Below are 19922 nucleotides of genomic sequence, written 5' to 3' on the forward strand. Positions count from 1 at the left end.
AACATCAAAATGAGCACATAGCCAATGCAAACAGAGTTAGACTACAGCCTTCGCTTCACTTTGGTTACTTTAATACAGCTCATAGCAGATTTTAACAAAACAGCATGAGATTGTTTACCTGAGGCATTAAAAAGTCGCTGAAAGTTCAAAACAAATCAGTGTATTAGTGAGTTGTGACATTAGAGGCAAGCAGAACTGATAACTGAACAACTCTAAATCTTAAGACTTTCACTGCGTAGTAAGATAAAGGTTAAGGAAACAAGGAAAGGAGAAGTCTGTCTTTCTACTGGGTGTTTGACATAATGAAAGTCTGCATTTAAGCTAACCGTATGGCAACACCAATGGTAAGGTCAAAAACACGAGTTAAATGAATCTGCTTTTGTCTTCTGCGTTAGGCTCACCCCCACCTGGTGACCCAGATAGACTTAGATGTCATGGTATTTTTGCCCATTTGGCACATCCAAATGGAAATGCTTCTAAATACTACAGGGCCAAATTCCATGCATGTGGCTAAAACACCAACAAACCTTAACCCTAACCTTAAATTAGTTTCCAGACACCTGTCAAATGTAGGATTTTGTTACTCCTCCTCTTGTAAATCAACACTAAATGGCACCCCTGAAATGGAAAAACACACTAATGTGTTAAAATATAAAAGGAAGGAGTTCCTGAGCAGGAGCACGTGTTGGGTTGGGAGTGAGAACGTGTTGCTTCAGCTCGCTTGGGAAAGTACAGAAATGCACCAGCTTCCCTGTTTTGAGTGGTTAACATGACCACAGTTTTCTGGTCTCATAAATCCTGAAAACACCAACAAGCTGTGAAGGGAACAAAATAAATATTCTTTCACACCAGCTCTGGCCACAGCTCCAAAAATACATCGAAGACCACAGTGAGTGTACTTGCTGGCTTTGGCGGTTGTTTAATCTGCCCTCTAACATGAACTAAAACGCATCATGAAAAGAGACGTGACATTTATGAGTGGGGGAGATTTTTCTTTTTTTGCTGAAACTTCAGTCATGTGAACATATTGCCACGGCTTTTTATGCCAAGTTGGTCTCATGCTTTTCCTTCTTTTCCACAAGATTTAAAAGAAGTATGAAATCCCGCCGTTTGCCACCAGAAGAGTCAGGAAATTACTGCACACTCTGTCAGTACAACATCTGACAATATCTGGCAGCTTCAGCTCTCTAGCTGTGATTTTTGGCTCACTATTGTATCCATTCAGGTCTAATCTTCTTTGGATAAGCTTTATGAAATGGGATAATCTTCCTTCCCTTTCTTTCACTGATTCATTGATCAGTTTTTTCTTTCCCCTCCAACCTCCCTATGTCTAATAACAGCGAAACAGGCAGTGCCAATCTGTTTTCCCGGCTTGCAATGGAAAATATGCCTGTCCAAATAAATAAGCCCTTCTCTAAACAAGCCCTTTCACTCGGTCCTGCCCACACTGTCCCTGAAATACCGCTGGCCTAAAAAAACGCTCCATATCCAGACCAAAACCCTCCAGTCTTCTGCGTCACTAATGCCCATGTATCAGCCTGCTGTACTGGGTGCATTCTGACTTAGCCAGCCTGAGCCAGATTAATGCCTGCTGCACTCTGCAGGCACCGCATGGATCCTCGGTGCACGCAGCAACACCTGCATTTTACAGTCAGGCTGTAACCAAAGCTGGTGGTGTACATATTACTACAGTGTGTATGGAGCGACCGTAGAGGAAGATGTGCGTGGGCATGTGTTGGGTTGTGTGTTGTTACCCAGAGCCCATGGTTTGTCCTCCCCTGGCCCCAGGCGACATGGGTCCTTGTATTGAGTAAAAAGTGCGTGCTGCTGCTCCAGCTTGTCCTCTGGAAAAATACAAGTGTGCACACATACACAGTGGAAGGTTATACACACAGTCAGGAAAGTCAGTTTTACTCCAAACACGGCAGAAAAGTCACACATTACTGATTCTTCTTTAGGAGGTCATAGTTGCTAAGCTGCTAGCATGCTGTGCAGGGCAAAACACCAGTTAAGTATAATAAAATAAATCAGTTTCATTATTATTTATTCATTCATTTCATTTCACTTAAGTCCCCTTTTAAGCTCCACAGCTCTACACTTTTCTTTTTCCCTCTTCATTCTCTTTACAGACCTTTTCCCCTCCCTGAGCCTGCTTGTGTGGACTCTTTCAGTTAAAAAGGGAGTTCTTCCTCCCCACCGTTGCCAAGGACTTGACCTTTAGTGCTTTCTATTTTTGATACCAACTGCAGCTGGTTTAGTTATCATGGTAAATGGTAAATGGCCTGCATTTGTATAGCGCTTTTACTCAGTCCCTAAGGACCCCAAAGCGCTTTACACTACATTCAGTAATTCAGTCATTCACCCATTCACACACATATTCACACACTGGCAATGGCAAGCTACATCATGCTTGTGTTTGTGAGATAGCTCTTTTGTATGAATGCTTTTTATTATTGTCGTCTTGCATTTATCTCATTTAATGCAAAAATTAAATGTGGTGAATAGTTAGTCTTATATAGTTATTAATTAGCTACTAAAAATCTTTTATTTTTCATACCTTTTCTCCCACTCTATCCTTCTTTTTAATCCACTGCGTTGCTTTTTATTGCTAAGTCTGCTTTACAACACAAACACTTTTTCGCACTGGGATTTAAGGGATAAAGAGACAGCAATGCTTCTTTCTGTCTTTTATGTTGGTGCTGTTGATGGTGGTTATATAAATAACACCAGTGCAGAGCTCTGGCTAAAGCTGTGGGTATACAGGAGGCCTTCAGGTACAGTACTGAGCTGCTATTCAGTCTTACTTAGAAGCATTCAGAGCTTAATTCACATTTTATTTTTGCATGTACAATTGCAGTGTGAAGTACAAAGATCTGTGAGCTGAGCCATGAGCTTTACTGACACACTGTCATAGAGGTTCACTGTTTCAAGGCTGTTTTGATTAATTATAACAAGCATCGTGGTCACATTCAATGCCTCATTACAGAAAGGTTTCAAAGAAGAATTTAACAATATGACTAATAAGAACAATCAACTGTCTTTTAACTTATTAAAATGTTGATTGTCTATTTGACAGCAGGAGCCTATCGAGTTAGTACATTAGTCAGTTAAACAATGGTTTTCTTTTGGAATTAAAAATTGCAGCTTTGTTCTTTACACACTATTATTACAAAGCAAAGGACTAAAGCTGAAGTTTTGGGTAATTAGTCGAACCTCAGATTGTTTATAACTGAATCATAAGATCAAATGCATTTTAAAACACAAAGTGAATGATTTTCAGAATTTTCCAAGTGCTAAATGGGAGACTCGATGTTAACAGCAAGTTAGAGAACACGTTGACATTTTTGAGAAATGACCTATTTCAAGATCTACATCAGTGCATATCCAAAATTCAACCCCACTGTACAGCTTTTCTCTAGTTCAGCATGCAATCAAATTTTGAGGTGGGTGGAGAACATCCCAACTACCCCTGTGTTGATCCTGGCACTATCAATTTAGACATACCTGAAGAGCAGTTGTCAAAGTTGAGGTCTCCCAGGATGACGTCGAAGGCCACCAGGTCTTCCAGCACCTTCTCTCCTTCCAGTGGTATGGATGATGACTGGCGAAACTCAGCCCCCCACTGAAGCAACCGGTCCAGCTGCTCACACCGTACTGATGCATCACCTGAGATAATGCAGTGAAATGAGTAGCAGATTATTACTGAAAATCAGTAAAATATACAGAAATGGGTGTAATCACAGCATAATCTCACAGATTAATTCAGCATTAGTACTGTGGGTTAGAACCTGAATGTGAACATTTGCATTGCGTAGATTACAACGTAGTATGACACCAAAGAATGAGCTACAAATTGGTAAGCTAATGAAGTTGTAAAACGTTATCTTAAACCTATAAGTTAATTTGGGGGCTGGCCCCTCTGGTGATTGCCTTGCACTATTTACATTGCTTCAGCCTGCCTGCAGTTTCTTCTGCCTCTGCAAGCCGCTCTGTAACCCACCGCCACCCCAGCTCTTCCATTTCATGTTGTTTCTGACTTGATCTGTGCTCTGTGAGAAGGTCTTGCTTTTGCCATCTGTCACCCACTGTCTAATACTGTAACTACGGAGCAATTATTACAATCCTGCTTAAAAAAAGGCAGCCTAACCCTTTAAGTAACTTCTGGTGCTGTTTTGCTTTGGCAGCATTTGTGTCTGTCCGCTGCTGCCAGTACATCTGATAAATTGGCGTTAGTTATGGATCGGAGGGAGGAGGTGAATAGAAGGAGGCGGTGGGTGAAAGCATGCGATAGAAATATCAGCTGAATAGTGGAGAGTGCGAGAAACAAAGAGGTGTCAAGATATTGGTGGGTGAGTAGGTGGCTTTGGCTTTGATTACTCTCAGCTCAAGTACATGTGAAATGCTATTTCTTTTCTTTTTGTGTGACTGCATCTTTTAGAGATGGATGGATGTGGGAGGGGGGACGTGGGGGAGAGTTTGCCTGTGTATGTGCATGAAAACGAAATGTTTCTTCAGATCAAAATAATATAATGATTTGTATGCTTTAGTCAGAAAAAAAGGAACACTCAGGTAAACAGTCTCACTCTGAATACATACACAGAGAAATTAGCAGGAACTAGTGGATGTCCACTAGCAAACAATCATCAGGTTTAAGGTGATGCAACAAACAAATCCTTTGATGTGTAGACAAAGTTTAACCTTTTAAAATCCACCAGGCGACTCAAAAAGAGTAATGTTTGAGTTTGGCTAATGTTAAGAAATGTGCTTATTTAGCATGTGTCTAAAACCAAACCAAACTTATCCCTCTCATAACAAGATGGGTCAGTGCAGACCTGGTGCATATAGAGATGTTTCACCCAGGTGAGTAATGCAGCCATTTATGCGGGATGCACCACCTCCTTAGTTTCCAGGCACTGTCAGAGCTTTAAACTGTGGTCTTTGTGAAGTTTACAAGCAGGAAGTAATGATGTTAAATACCAGCGGGGAATTTGGAACTTCAACTGAGCTGTACCTCAGGATAGTTCACAGTAATTGAATCTCTGTTAATTTGCAAAGAGATTAGTTTTGTTCTGAGTTGGGAAACTAACAACACAACTATATTTGAGCCTCTCAAAGGGGTTTTATTTTAGGCAGGTGGTCCAGGTCTCTATAGCCACCTCAGTTCCAGCTATTCCTTTCATACATTTTTATTGATTCTTTACAGAAATATGGTTGAAATAGATATTTTTGTTTAAAGGTTAAAAATATAAATGTTAGGGGTAAATGAAAAAGATATCATTATTATCAGTTTTACACAATCCATATGCTCTATGGTGCTGTGCACTGTGCAAAGATATATTCTTTGTCCAGTGCAATCAGTGTTTTACCAAAAATATTAATGCTGAGATCAAATTACTTTTATCCTTGAAATGGAAACACAGGACTAAAACAGGACAGAGATGTCCAAATAAAAATTGAGTACATGTATATGCATCTCGACCGCTTGTGACACCGGCTGTGATGCAGCAATATTAGAGCAGACAACAAATCAGTGAATTGAGGTCTCAACAGTTTGGCTGCTGGCTGCAATTTTTCTTTCAACAACAGCCTAAATGAGGCTCTATAAAACATTAAATCTTATTTTTTCTGGGTGTGAGTGAAGTAGCAACAGCAATAGAAAACTGGTGCCTTTTGTGGTCGTCACTTTAGTTCATAAAGTTCATAAAGTGATTATATATATGTCCCTCACAGCAAGAAGGTTTGGGTTACTTAGTACTTTGGGTATTCTGGTTTCATCTCATAGTCCAAGCACATGCATGTTGAGGTAACCGTGTTTGTTCTCTCTGTAACAGATTGGTAACGTGTCCATTGGCTTTTGGCCTAGGACCTCCATCCTCACCACGCTGGCAACAAGTCAAAGAGGAACAAAAATAAGAGCACATTGAACTGAACTGCACTGAAATGGAAGAAAGCCAAGAGATGAGGTAGCCACTGCATTACTGAGTTCAGTATATACTGTATATCTATATGCTGACAGTCCCGCTGCATCATGAATTGAGCACTCAGCCTGGAAAGATTTCTCATATAGTTCTCAGAGAATCAGGTCTCTGCAATCCTCCCCTGTTTCTTCCTCTCTGTTCTCCCTGACTTACCCCACCAGCCCAGCCCCCTTAACCTCCAAAGGCTCTGTGTTTGATGTATCTTTAGAAACAGCCCTGCCACTGCTATATTTAGGTCTGAGAGAAGCGTAGGAGAAGCCCAGAATAGCAGGCGAAAAGAGGTGGGGAGGGTATGTCTTTGGTAAAAAATGAGGGTGACATCGACCAGGGGCTTTAAATAGGGCTGTGACGCCTTAAACAGCTTGAGGCAGTCACCATGGGAACAGCAGGAGGAGGCATGCTCGGGTTGTGATGTGCTCATTTATCTAAGTATCTGGACAGAGAAGCGTGCACACACACACACACGCACACACACACACACGCACACGCACACACACACACACGCACACACACACACACACACACACACGCACACACACACACACACACACACACGCACACACAAAACTGTCTTTGCAGGTCTTCTAGAGAAAGACAATCACATTGGGACCTGACATGTTTTCCATCCTGCTTACGAAACAACCCTTCAAAAAAAGGCATCTTGGGATCCTTACTAATACACTCATGTGTGCATGTGCAGAGACAGAAATGACAAAAGACAGAAGGAGAGAGTTGTAGAACATATAACCCTACCTTCTATGGCGTGGAGATGCGTACATGTGACGTATCCCACCACCCTCTGCTCTTGGTGTGAGGTGCCCACGTGAACCTGTTGGGGAGGGGGACGGGACCAGAGACAAACATGTCACTCCACCTTGTTCAAACAGGCAGCATCAAAGCCCATTTAACGAGTGTGTTTATATATGAGAAACAAGCCAGGTAACAACCGCAGCAATTAGATCATACAAGGCAAGGTGCAACTTTATTGATCCCTGTGGGAAAACGGAGTCATTACGCTGTAATTCGATCACTGCACTTAGGGTGTGCAACATGACGGCAGTGGGGCAGAGAGCCCATGAAAACCTAAAGAAGGCATCATTGTGTAATGTCATCATGAAATATTGGTGCATTTCATGGATATAACAGAAATGTGAGATAATAATTCATGATTATAAGATATGCAAGCCTAATAAAACAGTATGTAACAGTTGCATAATGGAATAATGATGAAAGAACCGCAGTTATGATCATATCTCTCTTATTTGGCATGTAGTGCACCACTGCCGTTTCAATCATTCAGAAAAGAAGAACGACTGCCTCTTGCCAGGGAGGCAGTCACCTAATCTAACGTCAAGGCAATTTTTCAGAAACTATATGATGTGACATTTCTCAAAAAATGTTGGCATTATAATGTTTTTAATACAGCTTCTCCATTTGGATGATTAAAAACAAGAATAAAAATAAACATCTGGTAGCCAGTGACCCACAGAGTTAGGGTTAGAGTTGGGTGATACATAATAACCTCAAGAGTATATATATATATATATACTCCTATATATATGGATCTACTTTTGATACTTTTGAAACGCATTTTGTAGTTTCTGAAAATGCATATTTAGCAAACCCAGCCCTAACCTTACTAACCCTAAACACATGTCTGGTTCCCTAGTGGATGTTAAAAGGTTAGCTGATAATCAATGGTGCTAATGATTAGTGCTTGAGCACACCCTTCTGGTTATTCATGGTTATATCAGACAGTTTATAAGAGAAAGACATGACGCTCACATAAACCTCAGCAGAGGTCTATGGACCAGTTCTGTAATGGAAAAGATTGTTGCTGTTCCATCTGGACTCAAAGAGCCAAAGATGCTGTTGCTCTGATATCTGACACAGTTTCCCCTGTGTGGTGTTTGAAGCAAGTAGATGTTATTCATTTTATTTCCAGTTATGTAGGCGATCCATTACATTACATAACCCAAAATGGCTTTTTCATAGTTGTTTTTCAGATGAGCCAGAAGCCGCATTGAGGTTGGCACGCCACATTGAGTCATTAATGAAGCTGTACAAATTGTTACATAAAAGAAACAAATTTGTATGTTCAATAAGAAGCTCTGCAATCACTCATCTGCCTGCTTTGCTGTGTGTTTAGTCTTCTAGTCTGTTCTTTACATCACTTCCTCTTTTCCACGCTGTCAAACTCAATACTGACATCATTACTCAAGTCCAATCATTTTCTTGCCTGTGTTCTGTGAGCCAATCAGCCTCTGCTCAGTGTGCTTTAATGTGAGCGCTCTCTTCTCATTCTGCCTTTCAGACTCTAATTCTCCTCCCCATCTCTGCCTCATCCTGGTCACTGGAGTCCCATTCAAGCCTCCACCTTCATCATCATCACCAACATCAGCACCTAGACTCGGGGGGTCCTGTCCTTATTCCTCTCACTGCTGGGATAGGAATTAGACTCCACTGTGCTATGATGGTTCTTTAAAGTTTTACCTCCTAACAGCTTATCAGCTGAATTCTGCATCCCAATAAATCATTTTCCAAATTACCTCTTCTTATTCAATTACGAACATCTGTAGTAATATGTAACCAGCAGTTTAACTAATAAGCTAACTTTGCTTTACTTGACAACCATCCCAATGTTTGTAAAAGGATTTCATTTGAAAAAAAAAATCATCATTCCTTTCATAAAGCTTAGCGAGTAATTTTATTGCCTAAACTTACCCAAAGAGTGAATGAAAATTAAATTTAAAAGTGGTCCCACACCTGTGGACTTCATGATGGATGAGCAGAGGATGGAGGATATAACAGTTTAGAGCCAGGACTTGTTGCTTATGAGTGTGAAGAAAATGATATGTATATGTAGCATATAAAAACTCATATTATAATTGTGTACGTGACTAAAAACTAACTGGACTGCAAAGTGAGCCTGTTTTAAAGCGCTCCTCTTTCCGTGCAGAGGTTATGCTCTGATAGCTGATCTAATTGCAGGCTTCTGCAGTTGGAGCTTTACCATGTATTTCTCTGCAGTTGACTGATGTAGCTAAAAAAAAGCTGAGACTCGATGAGCATTGCTTGAAACCCGCTGTCTACTGTGAGTCTTGTTGGCTCGACTACATCCGGATCCACTATTTATCTCTTGTGTTCAGTTTCAGACTTAGAGTGGTGCAAACATGAGTGGGTTGGATCATAAATATACTGTAGGTTCAACTGACGCAGCGTTTTGTCTCAGTATACGTCAGAAAAACCTACGAAAAGAAATATGCTTTTAAGGAACCGTGGAGCCTTACGTCCTAAATTGAATCTAAAGTTTTGATTCATTTAGCAGCCAAACAACATGTGGCATTCGGTCTACAATGGAAATGAATCACTGTTTGGAAAGTTCTTTACAACACTGTTGCAGACGCTGCCACAAATGTGTTGCACTTGTTGGATGCTTTGTTTTCACCCTTCTGTTCAGTTCATCTTGGAATACAATTTAAGCCTGAAGACTGTGTGGCTATCTACCATAACCTTCTCCAGTCATTTGCTCCCTTTTTGTTAACGTTTTGATATCCCTATAGACTGCTACATCCCACAGTACAGTGTTTCCTAGTAGTGGACCATAGTTGCAGTTAGTGTAGTTACTGCCTTTAACTTCCATTGCTGCAGGAAGACTGTAAGTTCAATTCTTGCATATTCCCTGAAAAAGGCCTGTTTTCTATTACATCTTAATGTCTTTTCACTTATTGGTGACCTTTGGTTTATAATTGCACTTCCATTTTCTGCAGTAAGTGCACACTCCTGTGGTTTTTCTATCTTCCACAGATATTTTAAGAGGTTTTGCTTAAACACTCCTGTCTAGGTGCACTGTTATGATCAACCACTAATACCCAATTCTTCTTGTGCGTGCGGATGAAATACAAGCTCATCATTTGGAGGGATGGCAATGTTCCACTGTAAGCTTTTCATGTAAGCTTCTAAGACTAATATGAATATGTCTTGAAGTGTGGTGTGGTATAAGATATGGCATGGCATACATGTTACCGATTTAGCATGATAACCATTGGCATCCTTACTTTTGGAGGCAGAAGTGAACATGTCAGAACAAATGGAGTCAGCTAATGTTAGAAATGGCCTGTATTTGTATAGCGCTTTACTAGTCCCTAAGGACCCCAAAGCGCTTTACATATCCAGTCACCCACCCATTCACACACACATTCACACACTGGTGATGGCAGCTACATTGAAAGAAAAGCTGGATCCATAAAGTGCATGGGTGCACACACTGCTAATCACTGAAGTATATACTTATTTGGCACTCTGTACCACAAAGCTGGCAGATTATTCATTTTAAAATGTTTTACTGACAGGAGAAAGTGGCTCAAATTAGCAAACATATGTTATTGGCTCCACCATTTCATCTGTTTTTTCTTTTCCAGTAAGTCTTAAAACAATTCTGAGAGGCATTTTAAATTCTGAATGCTTTATAAAACTCAACAACTACAGCAGTTCAGACCCCAACTCTAATTATGATCCTAATGGTAATCTTAGGCAATTAGAAAATGCAACGTCTGCCTTTGAGGAACACCTGTTGATCAAAACTGCCAGTCCTATAACCAAACATACGAGTTAGAAAATAGTACAGCTGTTAAGAAGAGGGCAAGAAGTGGGGCTACACACTCACCAGAGTGGAAAACACGAGGAACGATAACGAACAAATGTTGCGACAAAGAGGAAGGAGAGAACCGAGGCTATAAATAAACAACGGCTAATTGAGGGAATGTGGAACAGGTGGGTAAACAAACAGATGCAAACATTTAAAAGATAACAAGATAAAGGAAGCAAAACTAAATGCAAGGCACTCAGAGCTGGAAGGATATGGGGAACACTGCAGGGTCAAATGAAACTTAAGAACTGAGACAACCGGAAAGTAACCGACCCACAATAATTCAACAACAACTCAAAACACCATGAATACAATTGAACTAAAAATAAATGCAAAATTCAAAACCCAGGGCCCCAACAGGAGAATCTGCAAACTCCTGGAATGTCCTCAGGCTAGGCTAACCCCTAACCCAGGACCTTCTTGCTGTCAGGCGATAGTAACCTTGGCAACACTTTATCACAAACTTTATCTAAATATTAGGAAATTAGGAAATAAGCAACAAACTTGGTGCTATTCTATATTTGAAAAGGTTTTTGCCCTCCCCCACCGCAGCAACAGCAGTCTTGACATTGTGCAGTATTATGAATGGTCTGTCATGTCCCAGGAGGGTAAAAGATTTATTATCAGAAGGAAAAACACATCAGCTATTGATCACTGTAAACAAATGAGAAGACAGAGACACCAGACGTCTTCACTTTTACAGAAAATAATATTTTTTGTCACTATTACAAGTTTCCGTTACAGGCACAGAGTCTAACATTTTCCACTTGGGTTGGAGTTACGTTAGAGCATTTTCATCAAAATAATCAAGCACAACTACGAGTGAGCGATGTTCTGTTCAAGAGGTAGGCTTAATTCGATCAATGTGAAGCCTAAAACAGTGCTGAGGATATTATTTTTTCAGCATGTGCTTCATACATATTTTACTACTTCTTACATCAATTTCTCCATTCCTGAAGCATGAGACAGGGAGCAGAGCAGCAATAACAAAAGCCCACTTGAGATTTAATAAGACACCTTTAACATCAGTGTTGAAGGAGTCCTCCAGCAGCACAGAAACGAGGCACGGAGCGAGGTGGACGCTGGCAGCTCTGAAGAGTTGGTGGGTGGATGCAGACTGATGAGGAGGAGGATGAATAAAGGGTTGCAGAGAAGGAGGATGGTGATTGTGAGGTGGTTAGTTTGAAGTGGGAATGAATATGGGTGGAGTAGATCTATAACAAGACAAACACCCCTGCTAGAGACCAGATAAGAGATAGTCCAAGGCTGGAGTGGAACATAAATCGTTCTCCAGCCTCAGAATTATATTTATAGCACTGCTTGTTAGTATACAACTTAGATTAAACAGCCATACACAACGTAGTTATTTTTATTATTATTTATAGATATAAACTAACATGACTGTTGTCACATAACAGTGAATCAGCATGCTGTCAGTTCTGTTAATAACAGCTTCTACTTTGGCCCTTCTAAAAGCTCACTGTCTGGCTCAGTTTTCATTGGAATAATCCAGAGAAATGATACTTTCACCACTCAGTTATTTATGTACTTATTTCCTTTTGAACTTGGTATCCTGTCACTGCGCCTGCATTGGACGTCTGTTTTGCTTCCAAGCAGTCCAGCAGGGTTTGGGAGTGTGCTGGGTTCCTTCAGGTGACCCAGTCCATGTGACCTTAAATAAGGTTGTATGATCTGGTAAATGCAGGTTATCAAAACTACAAAGAAGTGATGACTGTCAAGCTTCCAGCTTGTTGCTAATGAACCTTTTCTGCCTTTTTGATCACATGTTGTGTTCGTGTATTTTGAACTATTCTAATGTTGACCCTTCACCTTTTGAGTTCGATGTCGTCGTCGGTGACGACCCCAGCACTAACTGTAATCGGCTGGGCCACAGTTATCAATAGGCTATCAGAAAATGTCAGTTCTGCTGTTAGTAAAGTTTCACTGTGTGACTGCAACAATTTTAGCAACTTTCAGTTTTTATACAATGAAAGCCTGTCCACAGTATAATCATTAAAACATAAATACAGTGTTTATACATCAGAACTCATCATAAAAGGTTGTACAGATAAAAACAGGAACTATAAAGGAACAAAGTAAGATAAATGTCTCTCTCTAGTATGACTTAAACACCCCGTTAGATGCTTCTGATATTTTTACTCCTGGACTCAAAAACAAAATTGCTACATGACCTTTCCTTCAACTAAGATGTGTGTTGTTTATATGAAATCATCCTGTAATCCAGAAAGAAAAAAAGATTTTCCCCTGTGCCAAATAAACAGCGTTAGAGCACCCAACCAAGGAGCGACAGACTAGAATGGATATGAACAGCCAATAAAGTGATGGCTGTTTTGGCTCGGTATCCGTGCAGAGCCAATAATAAGACATTCTAAAAGCCACAATAAAGCATTAGGCTGATTAGCCCGACTTTAATACCAAACTCAAAGCTCACGTTGTAGGCTGAAATACAGTAAATACACTTCACAGCAAGGGCCATAGATTTCCCTCTGAATATTCGAGGGACTAATTGAATTACTCTTAATGGAATGAGTGTTTTGAGGGAGAGTTAGAGAAACAGAAAAGACTGGTCCAAGTTTACTAAATGCACTATCTGATGGTACATTAACTTTTCTAATAATGTTGCATAAGCTGTGCATCAGTGAACATTTGGGAGGTTGTATTGGTTTTCTAAGGACTACCAGCTGATCCAGGAATGCACCTGAAATCCAATTTGCAAATTTTTCCTCTTTTTGCTAATTTAGTGATCTTCAGTTAAAGGCGATAGTTCAACAGCTTTAGGTTTTTCTTGACATTTAATTTGGATGATTGATATCCCTCATATTAGTCTGCTAACATAACTCGCTTTAGTCCAGCTGAGGTTAATGTAAACTTAACGTACAGTCATGTGACAAATTAAGCAAGCTCCTACTACTTTCATAACAATTAAATCAGTAATTAGCAGCCAGATGCTGCTAATTACTCGCGCAAGTGTGCAAGTATGAGCACCTGTATGAAAGCAGATGTTTTGGCAGTTTGCTGATTGAGTGCGTTCAGGTGTTTGTTAATGCCAAGAAGGAAAGACAGCCACAATCTTAATGAAGACACTGCTAGAAAGGAAAGGTTGCCAGGGAAAGCCTGTTCTCTCTACAAAGGACATGGCAGTGCGGTTTAGGTTTTCAAAGTTGCGTCTGCAAAGGCCCGCTCAAAGCCAAGATCGCAGTCTGATGACTGAGTATTAAATACTGTGGCAGGACCTTAAGAGAGCTGTGCATAAACCCATGCACACAAACCTCAATAGAGTGAAGAAATGCTGCAAAGGAGAGTGGGTCCAAATTCCTCCACAACAATGTGAGAGACTGATAGAGTCATACAGGAAGCCATTACTTCAAGTTATTACTGTTAAAAGTGCTTCTACAAGCTACTAATTAATGGGATGGACGGGATATACCACATCCGTGCTTGTAATACACATCTGCCACTGACATTTTACTCAGTGTGCCCTAACAGGTTGCTATAAAAATAACAGTTCTGTTGTTACTAATGTGTTACTAATGCAATTACATGATTAAAAAAAACCTCCTTTTTTTTATTAATTAACACAATTACTTGCTTTGCAGGTTTTACCTATCCTCACATCTGTCAGAAATTCAAAAAAAACTTTTTTTTTTAAAATAGAAAAAAGATTTAATATCTGATTTCTGATATCTTAATACCACATTATTGCTCTCAAAACTGCCTTAAAAGTAAGTGTGTGTATGTGAGGGGAGGTCTTATTATTGCCCATGAAATCAAGCTTTCATGTCAGTAGAAGCTCATTTGGGATCTTGTTAATTTGTAAAAACTGGGCAGTTTCATTAATCGAACATTTCTCAATCTTCTAAAATAAATTACCTCTAAATTTAGAAAATGAGAAAAGGATTCTAGATACTCAGAAAAATGTTTTAGCAATCACCAAGCCACCAGCGACCTCAAAGTATTCTTCTGCTGAAAGCTTTTTTAGATGCTTCTGAGCAGGAGAACAGTCTATAAACAGGAGGTGTAAATAAACTGAACCCAAAGCACACCCCCATATAAGTCTGCTATGAACCTGAATTATAGCTCCAAAAATCACACAACAGAGCTACAGAGCATCAACTTGTTCTGTATGTAAATTCTCCAAAAGATGAAATTGGAGCAGACGTAATGACCACAGCACACCTGTAATGTTCAACTCAGACAGTAGCTTAAATATGTTAATATGCTATATAATCCTGCCAGCTTCGACATTTTAAACTCAGTTTTTAATGCAGAAAATCTCCAAAAAGCAGTCAATGAATTGTGATATTTATTTTAATATTATATTATAACAACCAGTGCAGCAACTGCATGTATATAGTGGTTCTATAAATGAAAGGCAAAAATCCGCAAATGACCACTTCTAAATGGTAAATGGCCTGTATTTATATAGCGCTTTACTGGTCCCAAAGGACCCCAAAGCGCTTTACACATCCAGTTATCCACCCCTTCACACACACATTCACACACTGGTGATGGCAAGCTACTTCTAAGGTTCATTAATCATGTTTCTAATCTGCACACATACTTCAAGTTCTTTTAATGGAGCCCATAACTCCTTAAGAAGCACATAAAAGCAGAACTTACTATATTTGCACTTTTTTTTTTTTTTGCCATAGCAGGGTTGTTCACAAATGAGAACTTCATTAGCAACTGAACAACAATATATTTTTAGCAGTTATTTCACATTTTGAATCACTTGAGTTTACTATTATGACATTATTGCCTTCATTAACAAATGAAAATAAAAGCAATTTAGTGAAAAAAGGACCTGTGATTTTCCATGCAAATAAAAAAAAAGAAATGATCTTGTTCTGCTGTAGCATACATCCATGTCTTACCACAGACCCAAAGGTACCTGCTATAATAAACAAATAAATGTTAATAACTGCAATCTAATCAGCTTAATCCACCGTATTAACATTTGTAAAAGTGAGACTAATTATTTTTGCTACTATTACATTTTTGTTGCTCGAATGAATTTTACCACCGGGATCAATAAACTTTTAATCCAGACAGCTCTTTCTTTCTTTTGTGTCACCTGCCTCACTCTGTCCTCCTTTCTTTTATTTGTGTCTCCTTCTGTCTTCCACTCTGCTCTATCTCAGTGCCACACTGTGTATTAATATTTCAGGGGCTTATGTATGCTTGAATAGGTGTGTGCACACCCTGAAACTGACAGGAGACCTTAGGGGAGTCTAGTGTATGTGTGCACACTCGTGCATATAAGAAAGAGTGGACTTTTAACATGTTTCCACAGACCTCAGATGATGCCAGCACAAACTGGAGTCTCTGCAGAGATGCAGGAAAACCTTGAGTAGAAGCAATTTTTTTTGCCCCCCCCCCCAGTGCGCTGTGTGAATAAAAATAACATGTAATGAAATTAACTGCGTTTCTTTTAAAATTAAAAAACAAATGAGTCAGAACATGCAGGATATGAGATGCTAAAACTTCCCAGGACTTCCCCTCATTACAGAGCATTGAGACAAAACAGAGCGGAAATTGAAACGAGCTGCGAGAGACGATTTCACACTGGGAGCCAACCGAACCAGGCTCGTCTCATTATGAAGGCTCTGAGGCTGCTGTATCTAATTGTCCTAACTTTAAAATCAGATGAGGAGCCCACATTTCATCTTGCATTACTCGCATGAGTTTGATCGCTTCACTCAAAGACAACAACAAAGAAAGCAGAAAGCTGTGGTCTTCTTCCATTTGCCTTACCAGATGAACCAAAACATGCACATTGTTTCATATCAGGGTCTTTTAATTACAAGTCTGGATGCTTGATGCTCTTTTTAGGAAATATTGTGTGTTTTGTTACTGTTTCGATTTGTGCAACATATTAAAACCAATCAGTCATACATAAACCTTGAAATCAAACAATATAAAAAAATATGTGTTCCATGTGGACTTTGCTATGTCATGCACTACCTGGGTGTACAACCTTTCCACAATGCAATAATGCCTACAGTGCAGTGTTGCCTTTACTCATGCATGATATTAACAAGTGACAAGTTGACCGTTAGACACAACAGACTCTTTCATCTGAGGTATTTTATAGCTATAGAAGAATTATAAAAAAAGAAAGTCTAATAACATATAACAACTTTTATAACACAATACCTTTTTTTTCCTTTAGCTGGTATCTGTGAATTTATAGTCAGTATATTCCTTTGTAGTTAAATGTGCATATGATTAAGAACATCATGCTTCATGCTTGAAGTTCCAGTTAAACTCCCCCACTGTCTCTTGTGTGTTTTCACATGTACCCATTTCTGAATCAAGCAAAAAAGACAAGGTTTTAGGCAGCTGAGATAAGACCAGGTGAAGACTAAAGTCATCCTGTGTTAAGTAAGTCAAGGCATGTCTTACTCATATCTCAAAGGAGAAGAGTCACAAATCAATTGAGAGTCAAGCTGTGAGTTTGTCAATATCAGCTTAAGCTAATTCAGCAGTCAGATTAGTTTAAAGTCTTTACAAGTCTACATGACGTCTTGAATTGAGATGTGATGTTGAGGAGTTCAGACAGAGAGAAGTCAGGTAATGATAGCTATCTGGAGTTAAGATCAAACTAATTCTTGATTGAAACTGCTAATCAAGAAACATGGGTGTGTTATTTATTAAATGGCTAATAAATAAAACACCCACAGGTAAAGTGATGCCTTGAGACAGTTAAAGTCAAGTCTCAAACATTTAAGTCAAGTTCAAGCCAACTTTCAATTCAGCTATGACAAATAAGAGTCAAACCAGACGTTAAGAGAGTTTAGGTCAAGTTACAAACAAATTTCTATCACATAACGTCTTGTCTGAAGTCAGGTGACTTCACTGTGCTGCTAAGTACAAGGTTTTATTGAATCTGGGCAGGTTTCAGTCCTGCTTCCAGTTAATTGTCATAGTTCCTGTAGACTGGACTGCCATTTATACAAAACACAAAACCCTTTATTACATGCACTTTGTGTGTCTCATATTCATACCTATTCATATTTATTTATCACTGATTAATCAAACATCAAATTTTAGATTGTGGAAGTAAGCTGGAGTACCCAAAAAACCTCTCGCAGTCACAGGAAGAACATGGAAACTGCATGTAGAAAGGCCCCGGCTGAGCTAAGATTACAACCAAGCTTCGAGGTGCTAAGACATCAGCACCTGCATAAATCAAGATATACCGACTTCAGTTCTTACAAACTAGAACATTCAGGTCAAGTTTAAAAACACTGAGCGAGTCCATTTTGGGCTCTGAGTTCATCAAAACAGATCCATTCTTGTTCGCATGGAGAAATCTACATTCAGATTCTTGGAAACTGAAATCACGGGTCTTAAAAGTGGAACACTTGCAGCTGAGCACTGCATTTAAATGATCTCCCATCAATTATGTTAATCTCAAAAATCATCAGCAAGTTTGTCAAATTGGCTCAAGTCTAAGGCTGTGCAATCTAACTAATCTGCTAACTATTGGACAAGTCTAGCAATTACAAGCCCACCGTTAAAGAAATGTATGAATAAAATAAATACAAGCTATATTTTGTGAATCTCGGTCAATTAACACAGGGGCATTGATTGAAATACGAATAATACAAATGTCTGGCAAAGATGAGATGAGCTGAGACCTCTGTCACCTTCTGTTTGGCATGTAGAGATGGGATGAAATCCCTTTGACCTGGATAGGAAATCAGTTTATGTCAGTGAATTGGTTGACCTTCATAGTGACGAGGTTTCCTTTTGGTCATTACAGATCAGGGATGGATTTGAGGAATTCTCCCATTGATCTTCATTCTATTCAATCCAGATTTGAGCAGGTTCCTATTTTAAAGCCTAATCCGTAGTAATGCATTCAGACTGCATATCTGCACACTCACAAACACACACACACTCACAAACACACACGCAGACACATGACTTTTCAACCATGCACTTAGCAGCTTGAAATAATTGTAAGAGGGGATAAATGTTGAGACTGAAAAGCTTTAATTATGGAGCCAGCCCTGGCTCTCTCTTTAGGGAAACATTTTTAATTAATATTCTATCTCTTCCTCTCTTCCTCTCTCCCTGCCTTTCTCTTCCGAGTGCGTCACTTCTCCACAAGGGATAATTCAGATTTATGTTGCTGACCTGCCGCGGTTTTCCAGGTAAGTATCCATTGGGAAATAACGAGAATAAGTGTGTTCTTCGAGGTACATTTGTCTGAGTCTAAATTTATACAAGAAATAATTGATAATTAATAATCGGTGTAATTGAAATAAACGCGTCTGGAAACAATAGCAGATGATGGCTGGGGATAGATTACTGATATAATGGCCTCATTTTGTACGGTGCAAAAAAACCCTCATAAATCACGGGCTTGACAGTTTCACCCAAAGTCAATGGAATTGAAATGATAATATGACCCAGTCACTGTAATATGTTGGCAGAAAAATGAGACCAACCTGATTGCCAGACCAAAATGCCAAAACTAATTATGCAAAATCATGAATAATGTTAACTCCGAATTAAAAATTTCCACCTCCTCCACATCTATGAATGTTATGAAAATGCTAGGCTATGGTAGGCGTTAGTGGTAATGTCGCCTACCTTTAACATCTCTACACGTTTAAACGTAGGTATGCCTGTTACCTTAAAATCTAAGTTAAAAGAATTTAGATTTAGTAATTAGTCTGAAGTGTGATGGCATACTTTGTAAATATATTATTGAATTAAGCTTACTGACGCTGAGAAATTACATTAATTCCACTTTTGATTCTAAAATAATTTGAATAAACTGTTTAATCAGCTACTGCTTTTAAAAATTTTATGCAAAGAGTTGGTGTTTTTACAGTATTTTCACAAACATAGTATGAGAAAGCTCCTGCAAACCAATTATTCGCAATACTTTCTTATTTATCAGCTTTACTAAAAATAAAACCATTAAAAATATTTAAAACATATTATTTAACCTGTAACAACTTGCATGCAGAACAAAAACGATATCAGTTTGCTTAAAAGTCAATGTTTGAAACAATCAAAAGGACTTTAACCTCCTAAGACCCGAACTCTTTCATGCATTTTTAATTTCTCTTTGCTATTTGAGCTGATTGGGACCTGATGAATGTAAAAACAAAGAATTACAATTAAGATTAAGAATTTTTTTTAATTTTTACTTGATTTGATTTGATACTGTACTTTTGTTTCTGAGAAAAATTAGATCCACATATGAGGACATTTGTTTTAAATTTGGTAAGACAGTGGCAGAATAACATCCCCTT

The 19922-nt window shown here is 39.1% G+C and overlaps 1 protein-coding gene across 2 annotated transcripts in view; it reads right to left on the reverse strand.

The window, feature by feature from the left end:
• smpd3 (sphingomyelin phosphodiesterase 3) overlaps positions 1-19922 on the reverse strand; it is an 88613-nt gene that overhangs the window by 14124 nt on the left and 54567 nt on the right. For both annotated transcript variants that reach the window (XM_040046931.1, XM_040046932.1), the window contains 3 exons: positions 6732-6807; positions 3505-3666; positions 1755-1844 (listed from right to left, as the gene is read on the reverse strand). In XM_040046931.1, the coding sequence (XP_039902865.1) occupies positions 1755-1844; positions 3505-3666; positions 6732-6807 (328 nt within the window). The remainder of the gene's footprint in view (positions 1-1754; positions 1845-3504; positions 3667-6731; positions 6808-19922) is intronic.

The sequence above is a fragment of the Simochromis diagramma genome, unplaced genomic scaffold (genome assembly GCF_900408965.1).
Source record: "Simochromis diagramma unplaced genomic scaffold, fSimDia1.1 OVJJ01000106.1, whole genome shotgun sequence".
NCBI lineage: Eukaryota > Metazoa > Chordata > Actinopteri > Cichliformes > Cichlidae > Simochromis > Simochromis diagramma.